The following is a 20,652-nucleotide window of genomic DNA, read 5'->3' as shown; positions in this document are numbered from 1 at the left end:
ATAAAGGCTCTTACCCAATTAGCCATTGCTAAGCCCCTCCGCTGGAATTTGTCCAGTTACTAGTCTCTGCCCATTGCTAAGGCCCTTTTTTGACCAAAAAAAAAACAACAACCATGAAGCCACCCCTCTGGGTCCTTATACTCCTGCTCTGCTCATCTCTCAACACCTCCCTCTGCCTGAACCCTCCCTCTCCCAACCTGCTCGACTCCTCAAATAGTCACAATTCTGGCCCTGGCACCAGAATCCACACCCTGACGCGCCCCACGAATCACCCCACCAGAAAAAACCCCCGCAAAGTCAATCCCACCTCTCTAAAGCCTGTCCCCCATGCTAACCTCCCCTGCCATGCCTCTAACTCTCTCACCCCTGTCCCGACCCTTTACTGCAACGCCAGATCCGCATGCAATAAAATTCAAATTCTGAAAGACCTCCTTGAGGACCTCGATCCTGGATTCCTGTGCATCACAGAATCATGGATCTCAAAAGACGACCTCTTCACACAAAACGAACTCTGCACCCATGGCTACCAAGGCCTCTTTTCACCCAGAATCAACCGCAAAGGAGGTGGCCTGGCACTCCTCTACAAATCCTTCTTTGATGTCCAGCTCCTCGAGAGAGGCACCCACGCTTCATTAGAATATATGCTAGCCTCAATCAATGATGAGCTCCGTCCTCACCCACTGGGCATCCTGTTACTATACCGTCCACCTATCCCTTGGTCCAATTCCTCTAACCTTGTCTTCGAGGCCATAACTAATGCCTTTCTCAAATTCCAAAGATTACTAATCATCGGAGACGTTAATCTCCACCTTGACGACTCCACCAGCAAGGACACGATAGAATTCAATGACTTCCCCCCTCTTAGGCCTCTCACCTTCCCCCTTTACACCTAACTCTTTAATCTCTCCACTGTAGTTCCTCTCTCATCTTTCTGCCGAGCTCCGCATTCATGGAGATGGTGCGGTATATAAACCCAAGGTTTAGTTTAGTTTAGGGATTATAGAATACTTGCATTTCCATGCCAAATTGCCATTAGTTAGGAGTGAGCATTTACATCAGCTTTTGGCAGGTGTAAATACTCATGCCCAAAGTTAGGCACAAAGGCCTGGATTCTACAAAAGGCACCGTTATTGGTGGCCACCTTAAAAATGTCTGCTGATCGCATGTCAATCACACAACAGTGCCGTTTACAGAATCGCTGTTATGTGAAAGGTAGGCAACAGAAATGTAGGCCAGGGTTTTAAAGGCCGTGGTGCAGTGGTTAGAGCTACAGCCTCAGCACCCTGTGGTTGTGGGTTCAAATTGATCGCTGCTCTTTGTGACCCTGGGCAAGTCACTTAATCCCCCCATTGCCCTAGGTACATTAGAACAGATAGGGAAATATGATAAAGTACCTGAATGTAAAACCACTTAGGATATAAGTGGTAAATAAATAAATAAAATAAATAAATTGTGCCTACAGAAGCACCGTATGACGCCTAATGCCACTTCCGGAGTTAACTACGCTAAAAGTGACATTAGGTGTCATAAGGTGCTTCCTTAGGCAGGATAATGGCGGCCCTTTTGGAGGTGACTCTGTTTTTTGAAAATTGAGTTTTAATTGATTTTTAATCAGCCTAGCCAATTAGTGTGCTGATTAAACCAATTAAACCCAATTAAGTTATTTGCCATTTTTAGAATTGAGCCTAATATGCTCGTTAAGCTAGTATTCTATAAAGTCTCTTCCATGCAGAACCACCAATATAGAATTTGCCTTTAGAATGCATCAATCCAATGGCCTCAATTATGGAATACAACACCCAACATCTTTGCAGGAAAAAAACAGATTATTTAGCATTTAGAAAAAGACTAATCTGTTTAGGCAGGTTTTTGGCTCCAATTAAAACGCTAATTCAGAAAGGAGAGGGCTTTATATATCTATATCTACACAAGCTGCTGAGATTAGAAATTTAAGATCTGAAGAATAGAAACGTCAAATGAACTAACAAGAGAATTATGGTAGAACTTGTAATTCTCATCATCACATATATACACCGGCACAGACATTCACTCTCTCGGAACCTAATACATCAATTCCTTATACAGGACAATGTTCAGCAGATCCTTTCTTCACTTCCAAACCTCCATGAGAAACATAACATCAAATACCCAAGGCAGCACACTCCAATTGGCACCCACACTGAGCATCATGAGGTGCTACCTTGATTTACTTTCATAAAAAAAATGAATATATTCATGATTAGCCTTGAGGAGCTTGACATGCGGTGCTAGATTAGATTTTTTTATGAGCTTACACACAGAGATTCAGAGTTAGCTCTGTAACACTTGGCATCAGACAGCAATAGTGTGGCTACGACATCCTACTCCCTATAGCTGAGCTACCACTGACTCATCATCAGAGAATGGTTCACATAACAAAGTACTACACCTACCATTTCTCACTGTGTGCTAACAATATGAGAAGCAGGGGGGTCTATGCGCTAATTTTCAAATTGCTTGAGCTCTTCATAAGACGACTGCAATCCAAGATCTCAAAGGCAGCACGCAGATTTGACTGAGTCACACACTGCCTGCTTTAGACTTTAGCCTTTCTTTGACAGTTAACCATCAGGATTCAATAAACCACACTGCCACCAGTGGCGTAGTGAGGGGAGACATACCTTCCTGGGCGCTGGCACCTCTCCTCCTACCTACCTCTTCAAATCTTCACCGGCAGCCAGCAACATTTCCTATCTGCTGCTAGCACCGGCCTAAACTCTCCTTCTGATGTCACTTCCTGGCCAGCGCAACATCAGGTAGGAGATGTTTCTTGCTGCCAGCAAAGATTCAGAGAGGTACATTGGGGGGAGGAGGGCATGCAGTGGGGAAAAATGTGGAGGCGTACAGTGCAGCAAGGCTAAGTGCCACCGCCCTTCACACCTCCTTCCCTCGCTATGCCATTAACTAGCTTGCTTTCATTCCTTCAATTCCAGGTTCAATTGAAAATTCCTATGATATTAAAGAGTCCCCTGTGTCATCCCTAAATCTCAGAACAAATCAGAAGTCACACAACATCTTCATGCAGTTTCTTTCAGCATTGCAGTGGGGTCCTGGTAAAACATACTTTGCAGTTATTCGCTTAGCAGATTTACACTCTTAAAACAATCTGCATGCAACTATCTTAAACTCATAGGTCCTGATATTCAAAAGATTTATGCTCCTAACTTGGGGGCCCTTTTGCTAAAACACGATAAAATCTGAGCTTAGCTTGCTGTAATGTGGAAGCTTCCACTGCACTAACCCAGATTTAACATGATAATTTGTAGGGCATTTGCTTTGGGCTTTTTTGCAGGTCAGGCACTAATGTTCCCATTAGTGTGTGGAACCTGCACAAAATTAATACTAGGACAGCATTAACTGCCTCCTATTTAGGAAACATTAAATGCTCCTGTGTTAACTCTGCATTATCAAGTTAGTATGCACTAATCAGAATGTGCTAACTGGATAACACACAAACACCTATTTCCAATCCATTCCACGACCCCTCAGAATATATTTCCTAAAAAATCATTAACACAGGGTTTAGTGTGCAGAAACAGGGAGAATGTCGCAAAATGCTTGTGTGGTGCCTTGTTGCCCAAAAAATAAGTGCTAAGGGCCAGATTCTATAAACGACAGTGTCGGCCGCCTAAAAAACAGCCGCTGATCATGCATCAATCATGCAACGTCGCTGTTTCTCGAATCACGGCTTCATGAAAAGGTAGGCACCGGAAATGCAGTCCAGGGCATTAAAGGCCTACATTTCTGGCGCCTTCCTTTCACGTGAATCTCAGCAACGGAGGCACTCTATGACACCTAACGCCATTTCCGGAATCAGCCACACCTATAGTGGCATTAAGCATCATAAAGCACTTCCGTAGCCGTGATAAAGTTACTGTTTTTCTAGGTGCCAGTAGCCGCTTATATTAAAAAAAAAAAAAAAAAAGATTTTAATCATGCTTAAATGGCTTTTTCCATTTAAGTTAGGCACTGGTAACTTAAGATGCTGTTTACAGAATATGGGCTTAAGTGCTATTTATAAACAGTGCCCAATTGGGCACTGTTTATAGCAGTGTATCGCAAACTGTGTGCCGCGGCGAGAAGGAAATCAGCCGGCGCAGATGACTCTTCTCCTGGCCGGCATCTCTCCTCCTCTCCCCGTATCTCCCGGATCTCTCCACCAAAGCAGGTCGCGGACAGGTGGGCGTCCGCGCATTTCCAGGTGCCTTCTGGCCGGGGCGTGCTGCCGGCCGGAAAGTTTGTGAGACACTGGTTTATAGAATAGTCCTTAATGCTGGGATCTGAGAATATACACCAACTGAAACCTGGTGTAAATCCTCACACCTAAATAAGCATGGATCAACCATATTCTATAACAGTGTGCACAAATTCTAGAAATACCTCTCCCTTGGTCACGCCCCATTTTCAGATCCATGCATAAAAATTTACACATACATCTTTACAGAATATTGACTACAAAATGCATGCGTAAATTCAAATTGTTATCAATTAGCACCAATAGTTAATTGATAGCATTCAATTATTGGCGTTAATTAGGCTGTTTTCATTTATATATGCTCATTGTAAAAGTCTCAGACCTCGAGGCAGGTTATACAGCTCATAAAGTGATAATGCTCACGATATTGTTTTAGGGTCTGAAGCGGGATTTAAGAATCAAAATACTCAGAAACTGCCACTCGCATATGGCCATTCAGCACCTCCCCCTCTCCAAACGTACTTTTCTTGCAGTCGGGATCGGCGTGGATTTTACGCACTAGCACACCATGCTTGTACGTGGTGATGTTAGGATCCTGCGAGAAGTCCAGGAAAGGGTTCCCACAGCTGTTGATGCGTTTGATGGATTTGGGGTTTGGATCAGCAAGTTCCGAAAGGGATCTCCTCAGCTCTTCCTCATCTCTGTGTTTTAAAAAAATAAAAGAGAGAGAGAGAGAGAGCTATTACAAACCAAATTAGTGAAAGTAACAATCACTGGTTTTAGTCTCAATCTGGTTTTCTGTTAATAGAAGCACTTTTTAAATAATATGACTGGAAAAATTTCTAGAACCTGTGAAGATCATCGCTGCATGGACATTTAAGATAAGTCAAACTTAAGCTCACTAGCTTTGAAGATTTCATATACTGAATATTTTTTCACTAATATTACACCGTTTTTCAGAGACATTTTACTCACCTTTCTACCAAAATCGGTGGTGCAATGATAGATTCTGTGAAATTGTCTTAGGGGTTTTGTCCCCACGTTAAGCTTTTTCCTATCCAACTGTGGATTCTGAGCACCATTCGGGTCAATAAAGGTGTTGAATAATTCTCTGTATTGTTCCCTTTACGTTTTTTGTGCTTATCACCTTTCGGAACAATCAATTGTTTACATTATACCCATTTGTTGTGTTTTGGGCATTCAAAACATATTCTACACTTACCCTCTTCCACCTCTTTACTGGAAATCTAATCTAATCTTCTATTTGTGCATCGCTCATACCTATACAGGCTCAATCAAGGTGACTGTAAAGAGAGGTAAGAGGGGAGAGAAAGAGGAGGAAGAGAGAGGAGGTGGATAGGTGAGAGGGAGAGAAAAAGAGGGGAGAGAGGAGGAAGGGAAAAGGAGAGAAGAGAGGGTAACTGAGATTCAGTATCGAACAGTTTTCTTCAGAAGATGATGTGGCAAGGTTCAGTTCTGATCTTTTCTGTAAGGCCATTCCAAGGTAAGCATGGAACTCTTACCCCAGTCTATGTATACAGATTTGTAATAAAGATCTGGATCTTCCTGGCTGAAAACTGTAGTAACTGACTGTGGTAACTGTTGATGTTTAAAGTAAAATGGCATCTGCACATACCTGTACATACCATGACAATAATTGCTAGGTGATGGCGATGTTTAGGTGAGGTGGCCAGCATGAGTGAAGGCTTATTGCAATTTTATTCAGGATAGTATGTCTCAAATGTTATTGAAATTGGTCAAATTTTGATAAAGATATAAGGAAAACAAGCTTTGTAGGGTTTTGTTTTTAAAACACAAGTGTATTATTTTAACAGTGGTTAAGAATGAACAATATTGATCATACCAAACTGCGAAATGGAAATCCATTCTATAGCTAGCTTTTATAGCAGGCACAAAAACCTCAGCAAAAGCAAACTGTGTTTTAAAATAGCTGTGTTTAGATCCTTGCCGAGCCTAAAAACAGAAACACAAGGACATATCAGTAGGAGCTGGCAAGATTAGGCAGAATTTAGGTACCTTGTTTTCCATTTTTTTAAAGCTGGGTAGTGGCTTCTACCTTCAATTTTGTAAACACAGATCCAGGTCTCATCCACAAAAAAGAATTTTCCAGAGCAGGATAATTATTTCCTTCTGCTTAAGCATGCTTTCAAACTATAATGAATCAAATCTTCAACCCTTACAACAAAAGGAAATAGGAAGATAATCCCTACCAAATGAGCTCTATGAATAATCCAGGCTAGATGTAAAGGCTGTAAATCTGTTTAATAAAGGTGGTCTCTTTCAGCCGGATCTAAATGCATGTTCTGCTTTCACATTTTAAATGCAATAAAATCCCTATAACATAAAAAGCCAAGCGTGTATTCATGAGTGTAAGAGCTTTTAAAAAAAAATACTTAAAGCACATAACTCAGGCACTCCAATTTTCTTAGGTGACAGCGATAGCGAGCACCAGAAAGCTTCAAAAACATCTGCTACAGCCACCAAAGTAAACTCAACTTGATCAAATATATACAGTATATATATTTTTAGGCTTTCTGGAGCTCAGTATCGCTGTCACTTAAGTACACTAGCATGCCTGGAATAAGTACTTTAAGAACTTTTTATAAGCTCTCATTCTCTTTATGAATATGACTGTTTTTTAATGTTACACAATACAAAATCAAAATACAGGAATAAATTCAAATACCCCAATTTTTTTCTCATTAAAATTTGAATTGTGAAACTGCTCATAATCCACAAACAATATGTTTATTCTTATAGTTTGCTGAATTCCACCAATGATTCTAAGCAGATTCCAATAAAGAAACTGGCCATTACCAGGACATACAATAAAGCATAATAAAATGCATACAACCAATATATATTTATTGAACAAGTAAGTCTTTCATTTCTTATGAAAACAACTATAATTTCTCTTCACTCTTATATTTAAAGGAAGTGAATTCCATATTGACACTGCCTAATATGACAATCTCAACTGAGTATGCCTCTCATTATCTGACACTAAGTCATTACTGGAAAATGCAACATCGGTTAATTTACAGCACATAAAATGCCAACCACGGTCAGCCAAAAGTACATAACGACTAATATATCTGGGAGACTGCCCATGAAAAGATCTATAAACTACCAAACAGACCTTGACTAACAAAAAATTTTCTTCCTTCAATCTTTCTGTCTTTGCAAATTTGCTAGCTTTTGCAGTTCCTTGTTCCTGTCTTAGTGCTGTGAAACATAGAAAACAGGAGAATCACCTCCACAGATAAATATCAAACAAGCAAACATTCAAGATGTCCAAAGAGACATGTGTGCTTTATTCATTCAATGAGTTGACATGTACTTGTATTAATAATATGATTTTTAGTTTAAAAAAAAACAAAACCCAAATACAATAGAACTTACCTTAAAATCTGGACCAATAGCAAAACAAAGACATAACTTTCTTATTAACTCACTTCTTAACCCAATACCCATGGAGCTAAAATGGCATCCCAAATATGTGTATATATTGATAATGCATGTATACACATATATGTGTACGCACTTCACATTAAGGGCAATAGCCGCCATTAAACAAAATAAAAGATGGGTTTGTGGTTTAACATACCTTTTAATTAATGGGTGCTACTTTGTGAAATGACAGATGTTACGGAAACATCAACATGACAGACCTTGCATAAAGTGCGTGGCCTAAGGGATCTGGCCAATCGGAATTTTAGGCCACTCCCAGTGCATCCCAGAATGCACTGCGAATTGGCCCTATGATTCCGGTTGGCCTAGGTGCCTAAGGCCCCTCCTACAGTAGGCAGAAGGAGGTTTTTTGAGCCAATGAGGTTTGTTCACTCTGTAGTCTGCATGCATGATCAGCTCTGGCAGCAGACGGGGATGTGAAGCTATTTCCTCCTTTCGAAGCAGCAGTCCCTTCAGTTTCAATTACTTTTCCCATAAGGGTTTAAATCTGTGGGACATAAAGACTTTTGAATGCTATATTGAGAGGTTGTATGGTATAATGGATCCCACTATGTACCCTGATCCATTGAGAATATTGACCATTTAAACACACTCTCTGTTTTCTGTCTTTCAACCAGTTCTTAATCCATAAAAGGACATTACTCCTATCCCATGACTCTCTAATTTTCCCAGAAGTCTTTCATGAGATACTTTGTCAAATGCTTTTTGAAAATCCAAATACAGTCACACCTTGGTTTGCGAGTAACCCTGTTTGCGAGTGTTTTGCAAGACGAGCAAAACACTCAGCAAACTTTTGACTCGCAAACCGAGTGTTGACTCGATTTGTGAGCACCCCCCCACTCCCCGATAACCGGCATCCCTTCCCCCCGCTCGCAAAGGCCCCCTCGCTCCAACCGGCACCCCCCCCCCACCGCACGAACCGGCCCCCCCGCCAGTACAACTTAAATTTACCCACCTCCCCATCTATTACCAGCACCGGCACGCAGGCACAGCTCGTGTACCTAGAAAATCTTCTGGCTTCCGGCTTTGGTTCATAGACAAAGCGCGCCTTTGTCCCGGCGCGCTTTTGACCTGACACCTGACCTTCTGCCTGCTTGCCTTGAGCATGCATCTGCGCATGCTCAAGGACTTCTAATTCTCCCTCTCGCCGAGATTCTTGGCGAGAGGGAGAATAGAAGTCCTTGAGCATGCGCAGATGCATGCTCAAGGCAGGCAGGCAGGCAGAAGCCGGAGGTGTCAGGTCAAAAGTGCGCCGGGACAAAGGCGCGCTATGTCTATGAACCGAAGCCGGAAGATTTTCTAGGCACACGAGCTGTGCCTGTGTGCCGGTGCCGGTGCTAGAAGGGGAGGTGGGTAAAATTAAGTTGTACTGGCGGGGGGGGGGGTGTTTGCGCGGTGGGGGGGGGCGGTTGGAGCGAGGGGGCCTTTGCGAGCGGGGGGGGTGAAGCGATGCCGGTTATCAGGGGTGGGGGGGGGGGTGGGAACGTATCAAAGCGAGTTTCCATTATTTCCTATGGGGAAACTCGCTTTGATAAACGAGCATTTTGGATTACGAGCATGCTCCTGGAACGGATTATGCTCGTAATCCAAGGTACCACTGTACATGGTATCATTTATGTCCATTCACCTCTACAAAGAAATGTCCTTCCCCACATTGTGGTCCTCTAAACCTGCATGCCATTGGCAGTGTCAGTGTTGTAAGAGCTGTCTTCAATTGCCCAGAAGCCTTCTTTGTACGGCCACTTCCTGCTCCCGTGTAGGCAGGATGCTGTACAAAGAAAGGCCAAAGGCAGTTCTTATATCGCTTACACTGCTAGTGGCCTGCAGGTTTGGCAGACTGCAACACAGGGGAGGACATGGAGAGAGAAGGGACTCAAAGAAGACATTAGCTGAAATCTTCTGCCTAGTGTGCAGTGTTGGTCAAAAAATACCAAACAGGACCCTAGGAATTATTAGGGAAAGGATGGTAAATAAAAGCAAGAATATTATAATGCCTCTATATTGCTCCATGGTGCGACCTCACTTTGAGTACCGAATTCAGTTCTGGTCGCCGTATCTCAACTAAGATATAACAGAATTACAAAAGATTCAAAAGAGAGTGACTAAAATGATAAAGAGGATGGAACTCCTTTCATATGAGGAAAGGCTGCAGAGATGAGGGCTCTTCAGCATGGAAAAGAGACTGCTGAGTGGGACACGAATGAGGTCTACAAAATCCTGAGCGGTGTAGAATGGGTAAAAAGTGAATTGATTTTTCACTCTTTCAAAGAGTACAAAGACCAGGGTACACTCAGTGAAATTACATGGAAATATTTTTTAACTCAACGAATAGTTAAGTTCTGGAACTCGTTTCTGGAGGATGTGGTAAAAGTGGTTAGCGTAGCTGGGTTTAACAAAGATTTGGACAAGTTCCTGAAGGAAAAGTCCATAGTGTGATGTTGAGACAGATATGGGAGAAGCTACTGCTTGCTCAGGGATCAGTAGCATGGAATGTTGCTACTATTTCATTTTCTACCAAGTACTTGAGTCCTGGATTGGTAATTGTTGGAAACAGGATACTCGGGTAGATGGACCACAGGTCTGGACTAGTATGGCAAATATTGTTTTCTTGGAATGTTTCAGAATTGCTCCATTCAGAACATACTTGACGGCACTGCAGTTTGTGCTGAACACTGCAGCAAGACTAATTACAGGGGTTTCTCGATATGTGCACATCTCACCCATACTAAAGCAATTACATTGGTTACCAATTAAGTTTAGGATTGCGAATAAAAACCTAACAATTGTTCATCTATGGAATGGTACCCTGGTATTTATCGCAAATACTAAGGAGATACACACTTCTGCACTCATTAAGATCAGAATCAGAAATGAGGTTATCAACCGAATTAGTAGAGGAAATACACTACAAAAGAACACAAGCAACAGCTTTTTCAGTATATGGCCCACAATTGTGGAATTATCTGCCAGGTTGCTTGAGACTCTGCAAGGGCTTGAAATCTTTTAGGAAGGAATTGAAAACTCATTCATTTGTACAAGCATTTAATTAATATGGAATACTTTTGTTTAATTCATTTTCTATCCTGTTGTCCCCAAAGAGCTCAGAATGGATTGAGATGTATATAATTAGATATTCTGATAGTATCATCAGCAAATCAGTACCGTAGTACACAAATGTTTCTACAGGTTACGTATGATTCGTTCTTTTGCAAATCTTCTAGATACTCCGTCCTAATACACTTGTTAGTCATCTTTCAACTAGACTATTGTAACGCTCTATACAAGGGAATAAACCAGAAAGAACTCAAGACTCCAAATTATAAAAATACTGCTGTTAAACTCTTATCTAAAGCAAAAAAAACCTCAACCACGTAACACTACTTTTAATTTTTTAAAAAAAAGCTCACTGGTTACCACTTTCCTACAGAATAACTTACAAAATATTACTTCTAACTTTTAAATCAATAATGTTCCGCTCTCCAGGATTTATCGATAGATTAATCATTCCCTACAATTCACATAGATCATTACGATCAAGTAACCAAAATCTCTTAGCCATACTTTCCTTACGTCAAATAGTCTACGATACCACGCACAAATCAATTTTCTCTGTAACTGCACCTTCATTACAGAATTCATTACCATTGCTTCTCTGTGATGAATCCTTTATAGATAAATTTAAATCTAATCTAAAAACTTTTTTATTTAAAAGATGCATTTGATCCATAGACACAATATTAATTTCTACTATATATGAAGAATTTGTTCCCTCCCTATTATATTTAGTCTTTTCGTATTTCTTTCCTATCAATTAATGTATTTCCCCCACCTTACCAAATGTATGAAAGCTTTAATCTGTCTTTATCGCCCCTTATTTATTTATAATTTTACTTTTATGTATACTGCTTAGATATCTAATTTTAAATAAACTTAAAACTTGAGAAGACAGATGTCATGGCTGACATGTTGCTTTCAATGTTATATGTTAGAGCTTATGTATGTGCTTTTAATATAATCCGCTTAGGTTTTAAGCAGAATAGAAAATTTAAAATAAATAAAATATTGTATCATACCTTTCAAAATCAGGTCAAAGAAACATACTGGGACAACACAGTTACACAGATACACACATGCAGGCAATACAGATTTAAACATACATGCACAAATTCAAACACACATATGTATGTTCTCCACCCCCACCCTTACGCACACACATATGTAGAGGGGCTGGAAAGAATTCCAGAAGTTATGCTCTGCACGCTTTACAGAATGATGTTTTGAATAGGCAATTAATTTACACTGAAAATAAACTGAAATTTAAAGTGCACAGATTACGATGTGAAGGATGGAGTAAGATTTTCTTTCACTTATTATTTTATTGTTAACTAGTCTTTAAGCCTGTTACATTAACGGGTGCTAGAATAGATGTGTCTGTCTGTCTGTGTTTCTTTATCTCTCTCTCCTTGGCTGCTGTATGTATCCTTCTGTCTCCCCCTCCCCCCGAGCAAAGCTGTCTGTCCCCAGCACACCTCCCCCCAAAGTAGCCCCCTTTCCCTCTCCCTGTCTCTCCATGACCCCTTCTGTCTTCCCCCCCAGAGCAAAGCTGTTTGCCCCAAGCACACACCTCCCCCCAAAGCAACCCCCTTTCCCTCTCCCACTGACTCTCTCTCTCTCTGGCCCCCTTTCTCTGTCTGTCTTTCTGTCCCTCTCCCTGCCCCTGTGTCTTTTTCTGTCTCCCTCCCTCCCGCTGTCTGTCTGTCATTTTTCCCCATTTCCCTGTGCAGCAGTATTTCCATCCCACTTCCCTAAGTAGCAGCAACAGCATTTCCCTCCTATCCCCCCCTTTCCTGTGCAGAAGCAGTAGCAGCATTTTCCCCAACCCCTCTTTCCCTCCCTTCTCTTATCTACTCTTCCCTTACCCTTCCCTGCTCCGTTCGGCCCCTCCCCCTTCTTTTACTGCCGTTGTCCTGCTCGATCTGGCCTGCTCCTGACCCTCCCACCGCCGACAAACCTCCGGGCTCCAGCCACGTAGGCAGCACTTTAAACATGCTGCTTCATGGCCTTCTACTGCCGATTTCCTCTCCCGCGTCTGTCTCCGATGATGTCATCAGATTCGCGGCAGAGGAAATCGGCAGTAGAAGGGCGCGAAGCAGCGTGTTTATAGTGCTGCCTACGCCGCTGGAGCCGGGAGGTTTGTGGAGGGTCAACGACCGGAGCGGGGCTGCTGTCCACCACTCGGTTGCTGCCACTGGTGCTGCTTATGCCACTGGAGCCGGGAGGTTTGGAGAGAGCACAGTCGCGCACCTTCAGCCACCGCGCACGCGCCTCCAGCCCCTGCAAGCGCCATGAGGTGTGAAATAGAATACTGCCACAGAAGCACACCTCACGGCGCCAGGAATCACGAATTTTCAAGAGCGCATGCGCGCTCTAGGGTTTTATTATTAGTGATATTTACTAATCAGTGTGTACAGGTGTGTTTTATTTATAATTGTTATAATCTGTGATCTGTAAACTGACTTGGATGTTTCATTACATTTCAGAGAGGCAGTGTTCCGCCACTTATTTCTGTCAGATGGGATGATCAATGACACTCAGAAAAGCACACAGACAATATAAAAGCATAGACAATAACCCTTTATTATACATATATATATAGATGAATATAAAAATAGAATAATTTTACCGTGATCCCAGGCATCACCATCCTTCACCGCGTCAAGGAGAAGAAAAGAGCATTTCTCTCATACAAACGCACCGGGGAGAAAGAAGCGAACATTGAGTACAAGACAAAGTCCGCAGTGGTCAAAACAGCAGTCAGGGAGGCCAAACTTCGAATGGAAGAAACTCTAGCGAGGAATATTAAGAAAGGGGACAAATCCTTCTTCAGGTACATTAGCGACAGGAAGAAGAACACAAATGGGATAGTACGCCTTAGAACTCCAGATGGGAGTTATGTGGAAAAAGATTCAGATAAAGCTAAACTGCTAAATGATTACTTCTGCTCTGTCTTTACCTGTGAGGCACCGGGGAACGGGCCTCAGTTGGAAACAAAGCAATGCATGGAAGATCCATTTCAGAATTTTGAGTTCACAACTGCTGATGTTTACAGAGAACTCTCAAGACTCAAGGTGAACAAGGCCATGGGGCCGGACAATTTACACCCACGAGTGCTCAGAGAGCTATGCGATGTTCTAGCGAAACCTTTAGCCATGCTCTTCAATCTCTCCCTAAGTACGGGGAGAGTCCCCCTGGACTGGAAAACAGCTAACGTCGTTCCTCTGCACAAAAAGGGATGCAGAGCAGAGACTGGGAACTACCGACCAGTGAGTCTCACATCAATTGTGTGTAAACTCATGGAAACTCTACTTAAAGGAAAATTAGACACGATTTTGGATGAAGGAGACCTAAGGGATCCCCGTCAACATGGATTCACTAGGGGTAGGTCTTGCCAATCCAATCTTATCAGCTTCTTCGATTGGGTGACGGGAAAGCTGGACCTGGGAGTGTCTCTGGACATAGTGTACTTGGATTTCAGCAAAGCGTTTGACAGTGTCCCGCACCGCAGACTATTAAACAAGATGAAGTCGATGGGTCTAGGCGAGAAGCTAACTGCATGGGTCAATGATTGGCTGAGTGGAAGACTTCAGAGAGTGGTGGTCAACGGCACCCTCTCTGAGACATCGGAGGTAACTAGCGGAGTGCCGCAGGGCTCGGTCCTGGGACCATCTCTTTTCAACATATTCATAAGAGACTTGACCCAAGGGCTTCGGGGTAAAGTAACACTGTTCGCCGACGACGCCAAACTGTGTAATATAGTAAGTGAAAACAATCTTAAGGATAGTATGATGCAGGATCTGATCACGTTGGAAAACTGGTCCTCGACATGGCAGCTGGGCTTCAACGCTAAGAAATGTAAGGTCATGCATCTCGGCTGCGGAAATCCATGCAAAACTTACACCTTGAATGAAGAAACACTAGCTAAGACTTCAGAAGAACGGGACTTGGGTGTGATCGTCAGTTCAGACATGAAGGCTGCCAAACAAGTGGAGCAGGCCTCATCCAAGGCAAGGCAAATGTTGGGATGTATCAATAGAGGCTTCATCAGCCGTCAACCTGAAGTCATAATGCCGCTCTACAGAACCATGGTGAGACCTCACCTGGAATACTGTGTGCAATTTTGGAGACCACACTACCAAAAAGACGTGCTTCGAGCTGAGTCGGTTCAGCGAATGGCCACTAGAATGGTCTCCGGACTCAGGAGTCTCCCATACGAGGAAAGACTGAACAAACTGCAGCTCTACACTCTTGAGGAGCGTAGAGAAAGGGGAGACATGATTGAGACGTTTAAGTACATCACAGGTCGTGTCGAGGCGGAAAGCGATATATTCTGCCCCAAGGGATCCTCGATCACAAGGGGACACCCGTTCAAACTCAGAGGAGGGAAATTTAATGGTGACACCAGGAAGTATTTCTTTACAGAAAGGGTAGTAGATCACTGGAACAAACTTCCGGTGCAAGTGGTCGAGGCCACCAGTGTACTCGACTTTAAAAATAAATGGGACATCCACGTGGGATCCCTACGGGGGTCGAGCTAAGGAGCTGGGTCATTAGTACTCGGACTCGATGGGGTGGGACAGAAGAGTGGGCAGACTTGGTGGGCTGTAGCCCTTTTCTGCCGTCATCTTTCTATGTTTCTAATCGGGAATCTCTGTGATTGATAGGTGGGTAGGGCACGGAACTGCCCCGCGGTTGCAACGAGATGGATTCTCATTCTGGGGGACAGTCCCGTTTCTTATATAGGGTGAAAACTGCTGAGTTCATAGTTATACAAGCCGATCCTGCAGTAACCAGCTTCCTTCACTATGACTCAGGCACACCTGTTCTTTTGTTCTTTGTTTTGGCAACACCCAGGTCACTGTGGTCAAGAGGTCAGGATAGCAGATAAGCAGGCTTGTTGCAGAAACCAGCTTTCTTCACTACGACACTTGGTCAACCTGGTTTTACTGTTCTTTTGTTCTTTGTGTTGGCAACACTCAGGTCACATTCGGTCAGGATAGCAGATAAGCAGACTTGAGGAGACATATCACGTAGTATACTGAGTTTCAGTTACCCCCTGGCCATAGGCATAACAGGCGGTGTATATATTTTATGAATAATTTATAAGACAAGTTTCTTCATGTCAAACTCATCCCTGAGGCGGGCATTTCCAAAACTCTGGACAGTGCTGGAACTTTGGTCCTCAGTTTAAATCACAATTGGCAGGTTGCCCATGACTTATGCACCTTCTGTTACCCTGTTAGAATTTTCAATAACTGCAGTGCACTTTTGCCTTAGAGATTTAGGGCTCCTTTTACTAAGGTGCGCTAGCATTTTTAGCGCACGCAGGATTTTAGTGCGTGCCAAAACCCACGCTACGCTTCTAGAACTAACGCCAGCTCAATGCGCGGGGCAATTTAGCATGCGCTATTCCGCGCGTTAAGGCCCTAACACACCTTTGTAAAAGGAGCCCTTAGTTTAGTTTATTAGGTTTTTATATACCACCTATCAAGATTATCTAAGCGGTTTTACAATCAGGTACTCAAGCATTTTCCCTTTGTGTCCTGGTGGGCTCACAATCTATCTAATGTACCTGGGGCTATGAAGGACTAAGTGACTTGCCCAGGGTCACAAGGAGCAGCGTGGGGTTTGAACCCACAACCCCAGGGTGCTGAGACTGTAGCTCCAACCACTGCGCCACACACCCGGACAGCTGCCTCCTCTGGGCTGTTGGCATTTTTGTTTGTTTTGCTGTGTTTCACCTAACAGTTTTTGAGACTTGTGATTCCCTCCATAGCTGGCTGGAATGAACAGATGGATGATGAAATTTTAACATAAATTATGAAAGTTAACAAAATTTGACAGACATTTTTTTTTCAGCTCTCAAGTTTGGGTATTGTTTATTGAATTTAGTCTAAAAAGTAAAATGATAGAGGAAAAAGATCTCAGTAAACAGAGTCCAATAGTACTTTGGAAGGGGGACAACGGCATTATTATTATTATTAACATGGGCTACGATTATGATAAGTTATGAAGGCCCGCTGAAAAGTTCTCAGCCCAACCAACAAAGTTGGGGCAGTCTCCATCGAGGGCTATACACTTAGGGTCTCTTTTATGAAGTGGTTTAGCGTGGGCTCTGCGGTAACAGCCCCGAAGCCCATAGAGATTTAAAGGGCTTCGGGGCTGTTGCTGCCCGGCAGCTGCTAGCGCGGTTTTGTAAAACAGGCATGAGAGAGATTTGCATATAATGGAAGTGACAGACATGCAAATCTGCTCCATATATATTCTTTAGGGCTAGCCTGAAAACCCGATTACCTGGTGGTCCTTCAGGACAGGGTTGGGAACCACTGATCTAGATGTCATTGCATACAATGAGACCTGTGCTAAAATAGCACATCAGTGGTAAAAAGAAGTTTCTTCATCAAGTTTCAACTCCCCTAATAAGTTCAAAACTCCGGGCTTTGTCTCATATGATTGCTTCAGTGTTAGAAATGTTAGTCCTTGTTCAATCCTGCTCCCGTAGCATTGTCTCAGAAATTCTGCAGTGCTCTCTCTCAAGGCTCTTAAAAATTCAAAATGCTATGGGAGCAGGACTGGTGTTGGTCTTCCTTATTTCAGATAAGTATGATTTTTTGAAATTTTATTGATTCTAATACAAAGTATATTTATATTTCTTTCAGAGTATTTCATCCTGCTACACTGATTGGGAACAGTTTGTTTTGGTGCACATATATGGAGATTGCCCGATGAAAGAGATTTGAACTATTCCTCTAGCAATGCTTATAGGCTATGTTAATGACTTTTTCAGCATTTCTATGTAGGGAAGAAAGATAATATGAATCAGAGAGCTTCTCTATTCACAATATTTATTTTTGTGGTTTGAAGGTAGGAGACTTCCCTAAAAGAAGACATTCTATTGGATTGTATGGTTCAAACTCAAAGGCGAAAAAAATATACATTCGATTTAAAGCTGTTAACACAAACAGTTGTGTGCATCCAAAAATATAAGAAGTACTTAACTCAAGCCTTGAGTTAAGTGCTTCTTGTATTTTTTGATTCATACAACTGTTTATGTTACAGCCTTAAATTGAATATATGAACAGATCGATGATGAATCTACCATCCCAGTAAGGGCAAGAAAGAAATTTGAGTAATGTCCTGGGTGTATGAGGTCTGAGTAATCAGATTATATTGTATCAGTTTGCTCTTTATTTTTTCTCATTTATGATTTATTTTTGAGTGAACTAGATTTTCATCTTTTAATCATTAGATTAAACCCGTGGAGGGGCATCGTGAAAGGAACGTCTAAGTCTGTTTTCGTCTAAGTCGCAAGTCATCCAAAGTAAAAAACAGCCTAAGACACATTTTCAAAAAAATACATGCAAATTTTTTTTCATTTCGAAAATCATCTAAGTATATGTCCTGCCGATCTGATCGTCCAAGTCGCTAAATCGTCCATCTTTATACTACATTTTCATCCAACGTTTCGTCCAAGTCAAAAACACCTAGTACAAGCCCCGTTGGATGTGGGAGGGGTCTGCAAAGTGACGGACTGAATACCCAGACATGGCACCTAAATAGCGGGGTACCTTATAGGGTACTGCTGTGAACTTCACAAAAAGGGTGCCATGTCTTTGTTTCACTACAGCTCCCTTATAGCTCATGGTGAGCTCCCCAAACCACCTCCAGAATCTCCTAGACCCACTTATCTACCACCCCAATAGCCCTTATGGCTGCAGGAGCCACTTATACGCCAGTATAAAAGGGTTTTGGGGGTGTATAGGGGAGTGTACATGTTTCAATATCAATGCAGTGATTACAGGGGCTTATGGGCATGGGTCCTCCTCTCCATGGGTCCCTAACCCACCCCCAAGATGGCTTAAGATGCCTCTGTGCAGCACGACTAGGCTTTCCTACACATATTTTGCTAAAAGGTTCTTCAAATTTGTAATGCTTAATGCTATGTCAGTGTTCTACAGATCATATTTTTAGCACCTTGGAAATTTGACTGGTTGAAAGATAGAAAATAGAGAGTAGGTTTAAATGATCAATATTCTAAATGGATAAGGGTAAATGGTGGAGTTCCCCAGGGGTCTGTAGTGGGACTGCTGGTTTTTTTAAAACATTTATCAATAATCTAGAGATGGGAATAACTACTGAGATAATTAAATTTGCTGATGACACAAAGTTGTTTAAAGTTAGTAAGTCACAAGAGGATTGTGAAACATTGCAAGAGGACTTTGTGAGACTGGGCATCAAAATGGCAGATGACGTTTAATGTGAGCAAGTGCAAAGTGATGCATGTGGGAAAGAGGAACCTGAACTATGCAGGATTCCACATTAGGAGTCACTGCCCAGGAAAAGGATCTTGGTGTCATAGTTGAGGATACATTGAAACCCTCATCTCAGTGTGTGCAGCTAAGAAAGCAAATAGAATGTTAGGAATTATCAGGAAAGGGATGGAAAATAAAGATGAAAATGGTATGGCTGTACCGCAAATACTGTATGCAGTTCTGGTCGCCATATCTCAAAAAAGATATAGCAGAATTAGTAAAGATACAGAGAAGGATGCCAAAAATGATAAAAGGGATGGGCAACTTACGTATGAGGAGAGGCTAGAGCCACTAGGCTCTTCAGCTTGAAGAAGAGATGGCTCAGAAGAGATATGATAGAGGTCTATAAAAAAACCGAGTGGATTGGAAAGAGTAACCACAGAAACACAGAAATATGATGGCCCATCTAGTCTGCCCTTCCACAGAATCCACTATCTCCTACTCTCCCTAAGAGATCCCACATGCCTGTCCCACACTTTCTTTGTCTCCACCACCTCTATCGGGAGACTATTCTACACATCTACCACCCTTTCTGTAAAAAAGCATTTCCTTAAATAACTCCTTAACTTCATCCTATGCTCGCTTCATGCACATCTCCTCTCTCCTTCCTGTCCTCCAAAGTATACATATTGATATCTTTAAGTCTGTCCCCGTACGTCTTATGAAGAAGACCACCACAATTTTAGTAGCCTTCCTCTGGACTGACTCTATGCTGTTTATATCTTTTTGAAGGTGTGGACGCCAAAATTGTACACCAGAGTCTTATTCAGGGGCTTCAATACCTCATTTTTCCTATTGGCTATACCTTTCCCAATGCACCCTAGAATCTTTCTAGCTTTTGCCATCACTTTTTCAATTTGTTTAGCACCTTAAGATCACATACTATCACACCCAAGTCCTGTTCCTCACCTCCTAAACTGTACTATTCCCTTGGGTTTTTGCAGACCTTACATTTCCTACCATTAAATCATAGCCACCAAATATCAGACCAAATGCATGACCTTGCATTTCTTATCATTAAATCATAGCTGCCAAATTTCAGACCATTCTTCAAGCTTCACTAGGTCCTTTCTCATGTTATTCATACCATCAGGGGTGTCTATTCTCATGCAGATTTTGGTATCATCTACAAAGAGGCAAACCATACCTGACAACTCTTCAGCAATATTGTTTACAAAAATGTTAAAAAGAACAGGCTCAAGAACCAAACCTTGAGGCACACCACTGGCAACATCCCTTTCCTCAGAGCAATCTCCATTGATCATTACCCTCTGTCGCCTTCCACTCAACCAGTTTCTTGACTCAGTCTTTCATTTTGGGGCCTGTATCGAGGACATTCAGTTTACTTATTAGACACCTGTGTGGAACACTGTCAAATTCTTTGCTAAAATCAAAATACACCACATCTAGCACACTCCTATCTAATTCTCTGGTTACCCAGTCAAAGAAATTGATCAGATTTGTCTGACAAGACCTGCCTCTAGTGAATCCATGTTGCCTAAAGTTCCAGAAACATCACTATTCTCTGTTTTATAAAATGTGAATAATTTTTTAACT

General features: G+C 42.2%; 1 protein-coding gene across 7 annotated transcripts in view; it reads right to left on the bottom strand.

The window, feature by feature from the left end:
- Positions 1-20,652, bottom strand: part of LOC117360112 (PH and SEC7 domain-containing protein 1-like) — a 350,510-nt gene that overhangs the window by 41,578 nt on the left and 288,280 nt on the right. For all 7 annotated transcript variants that reach the window (XR_004539359.1, XM_033943787.1, XM_033943791.1 and 4 more), the window contains one exon: positions 4,757-4,935. Coding sequence is in view for 6 of the 7 variants with exons in the window: in XM_033943787.1 (XP_033799678.1) it covers positions 4,757-4,935 (179 nt within the window). In the remaining variant the exon portion in view is untranslated. The remainder of the gene's footprint in view (positions 1-4,756; positions 4,936-20,652) is intronic.

This window comes from Geotrypetes seraphini, chromosome 4, assembly GCF_902459505.1.
Source record: "Geotrypetes seraphini chromosome 4, aGeoSer1.1, whole genome shotgun sequence".
NCBI classification, from domain to species: domain Eukaryota; kingdom Metazoa; phylum Chordata; class Amphibia; order Gymnophiona; family Dermophiidae; genus Geotrypetes; species Geotrypetes seraphini.
The sequence above is the reverse complement of the archived record's forward strand: the minus strand, read 5'-3'. Positions and strand labels throughout refer to the sequence as shown.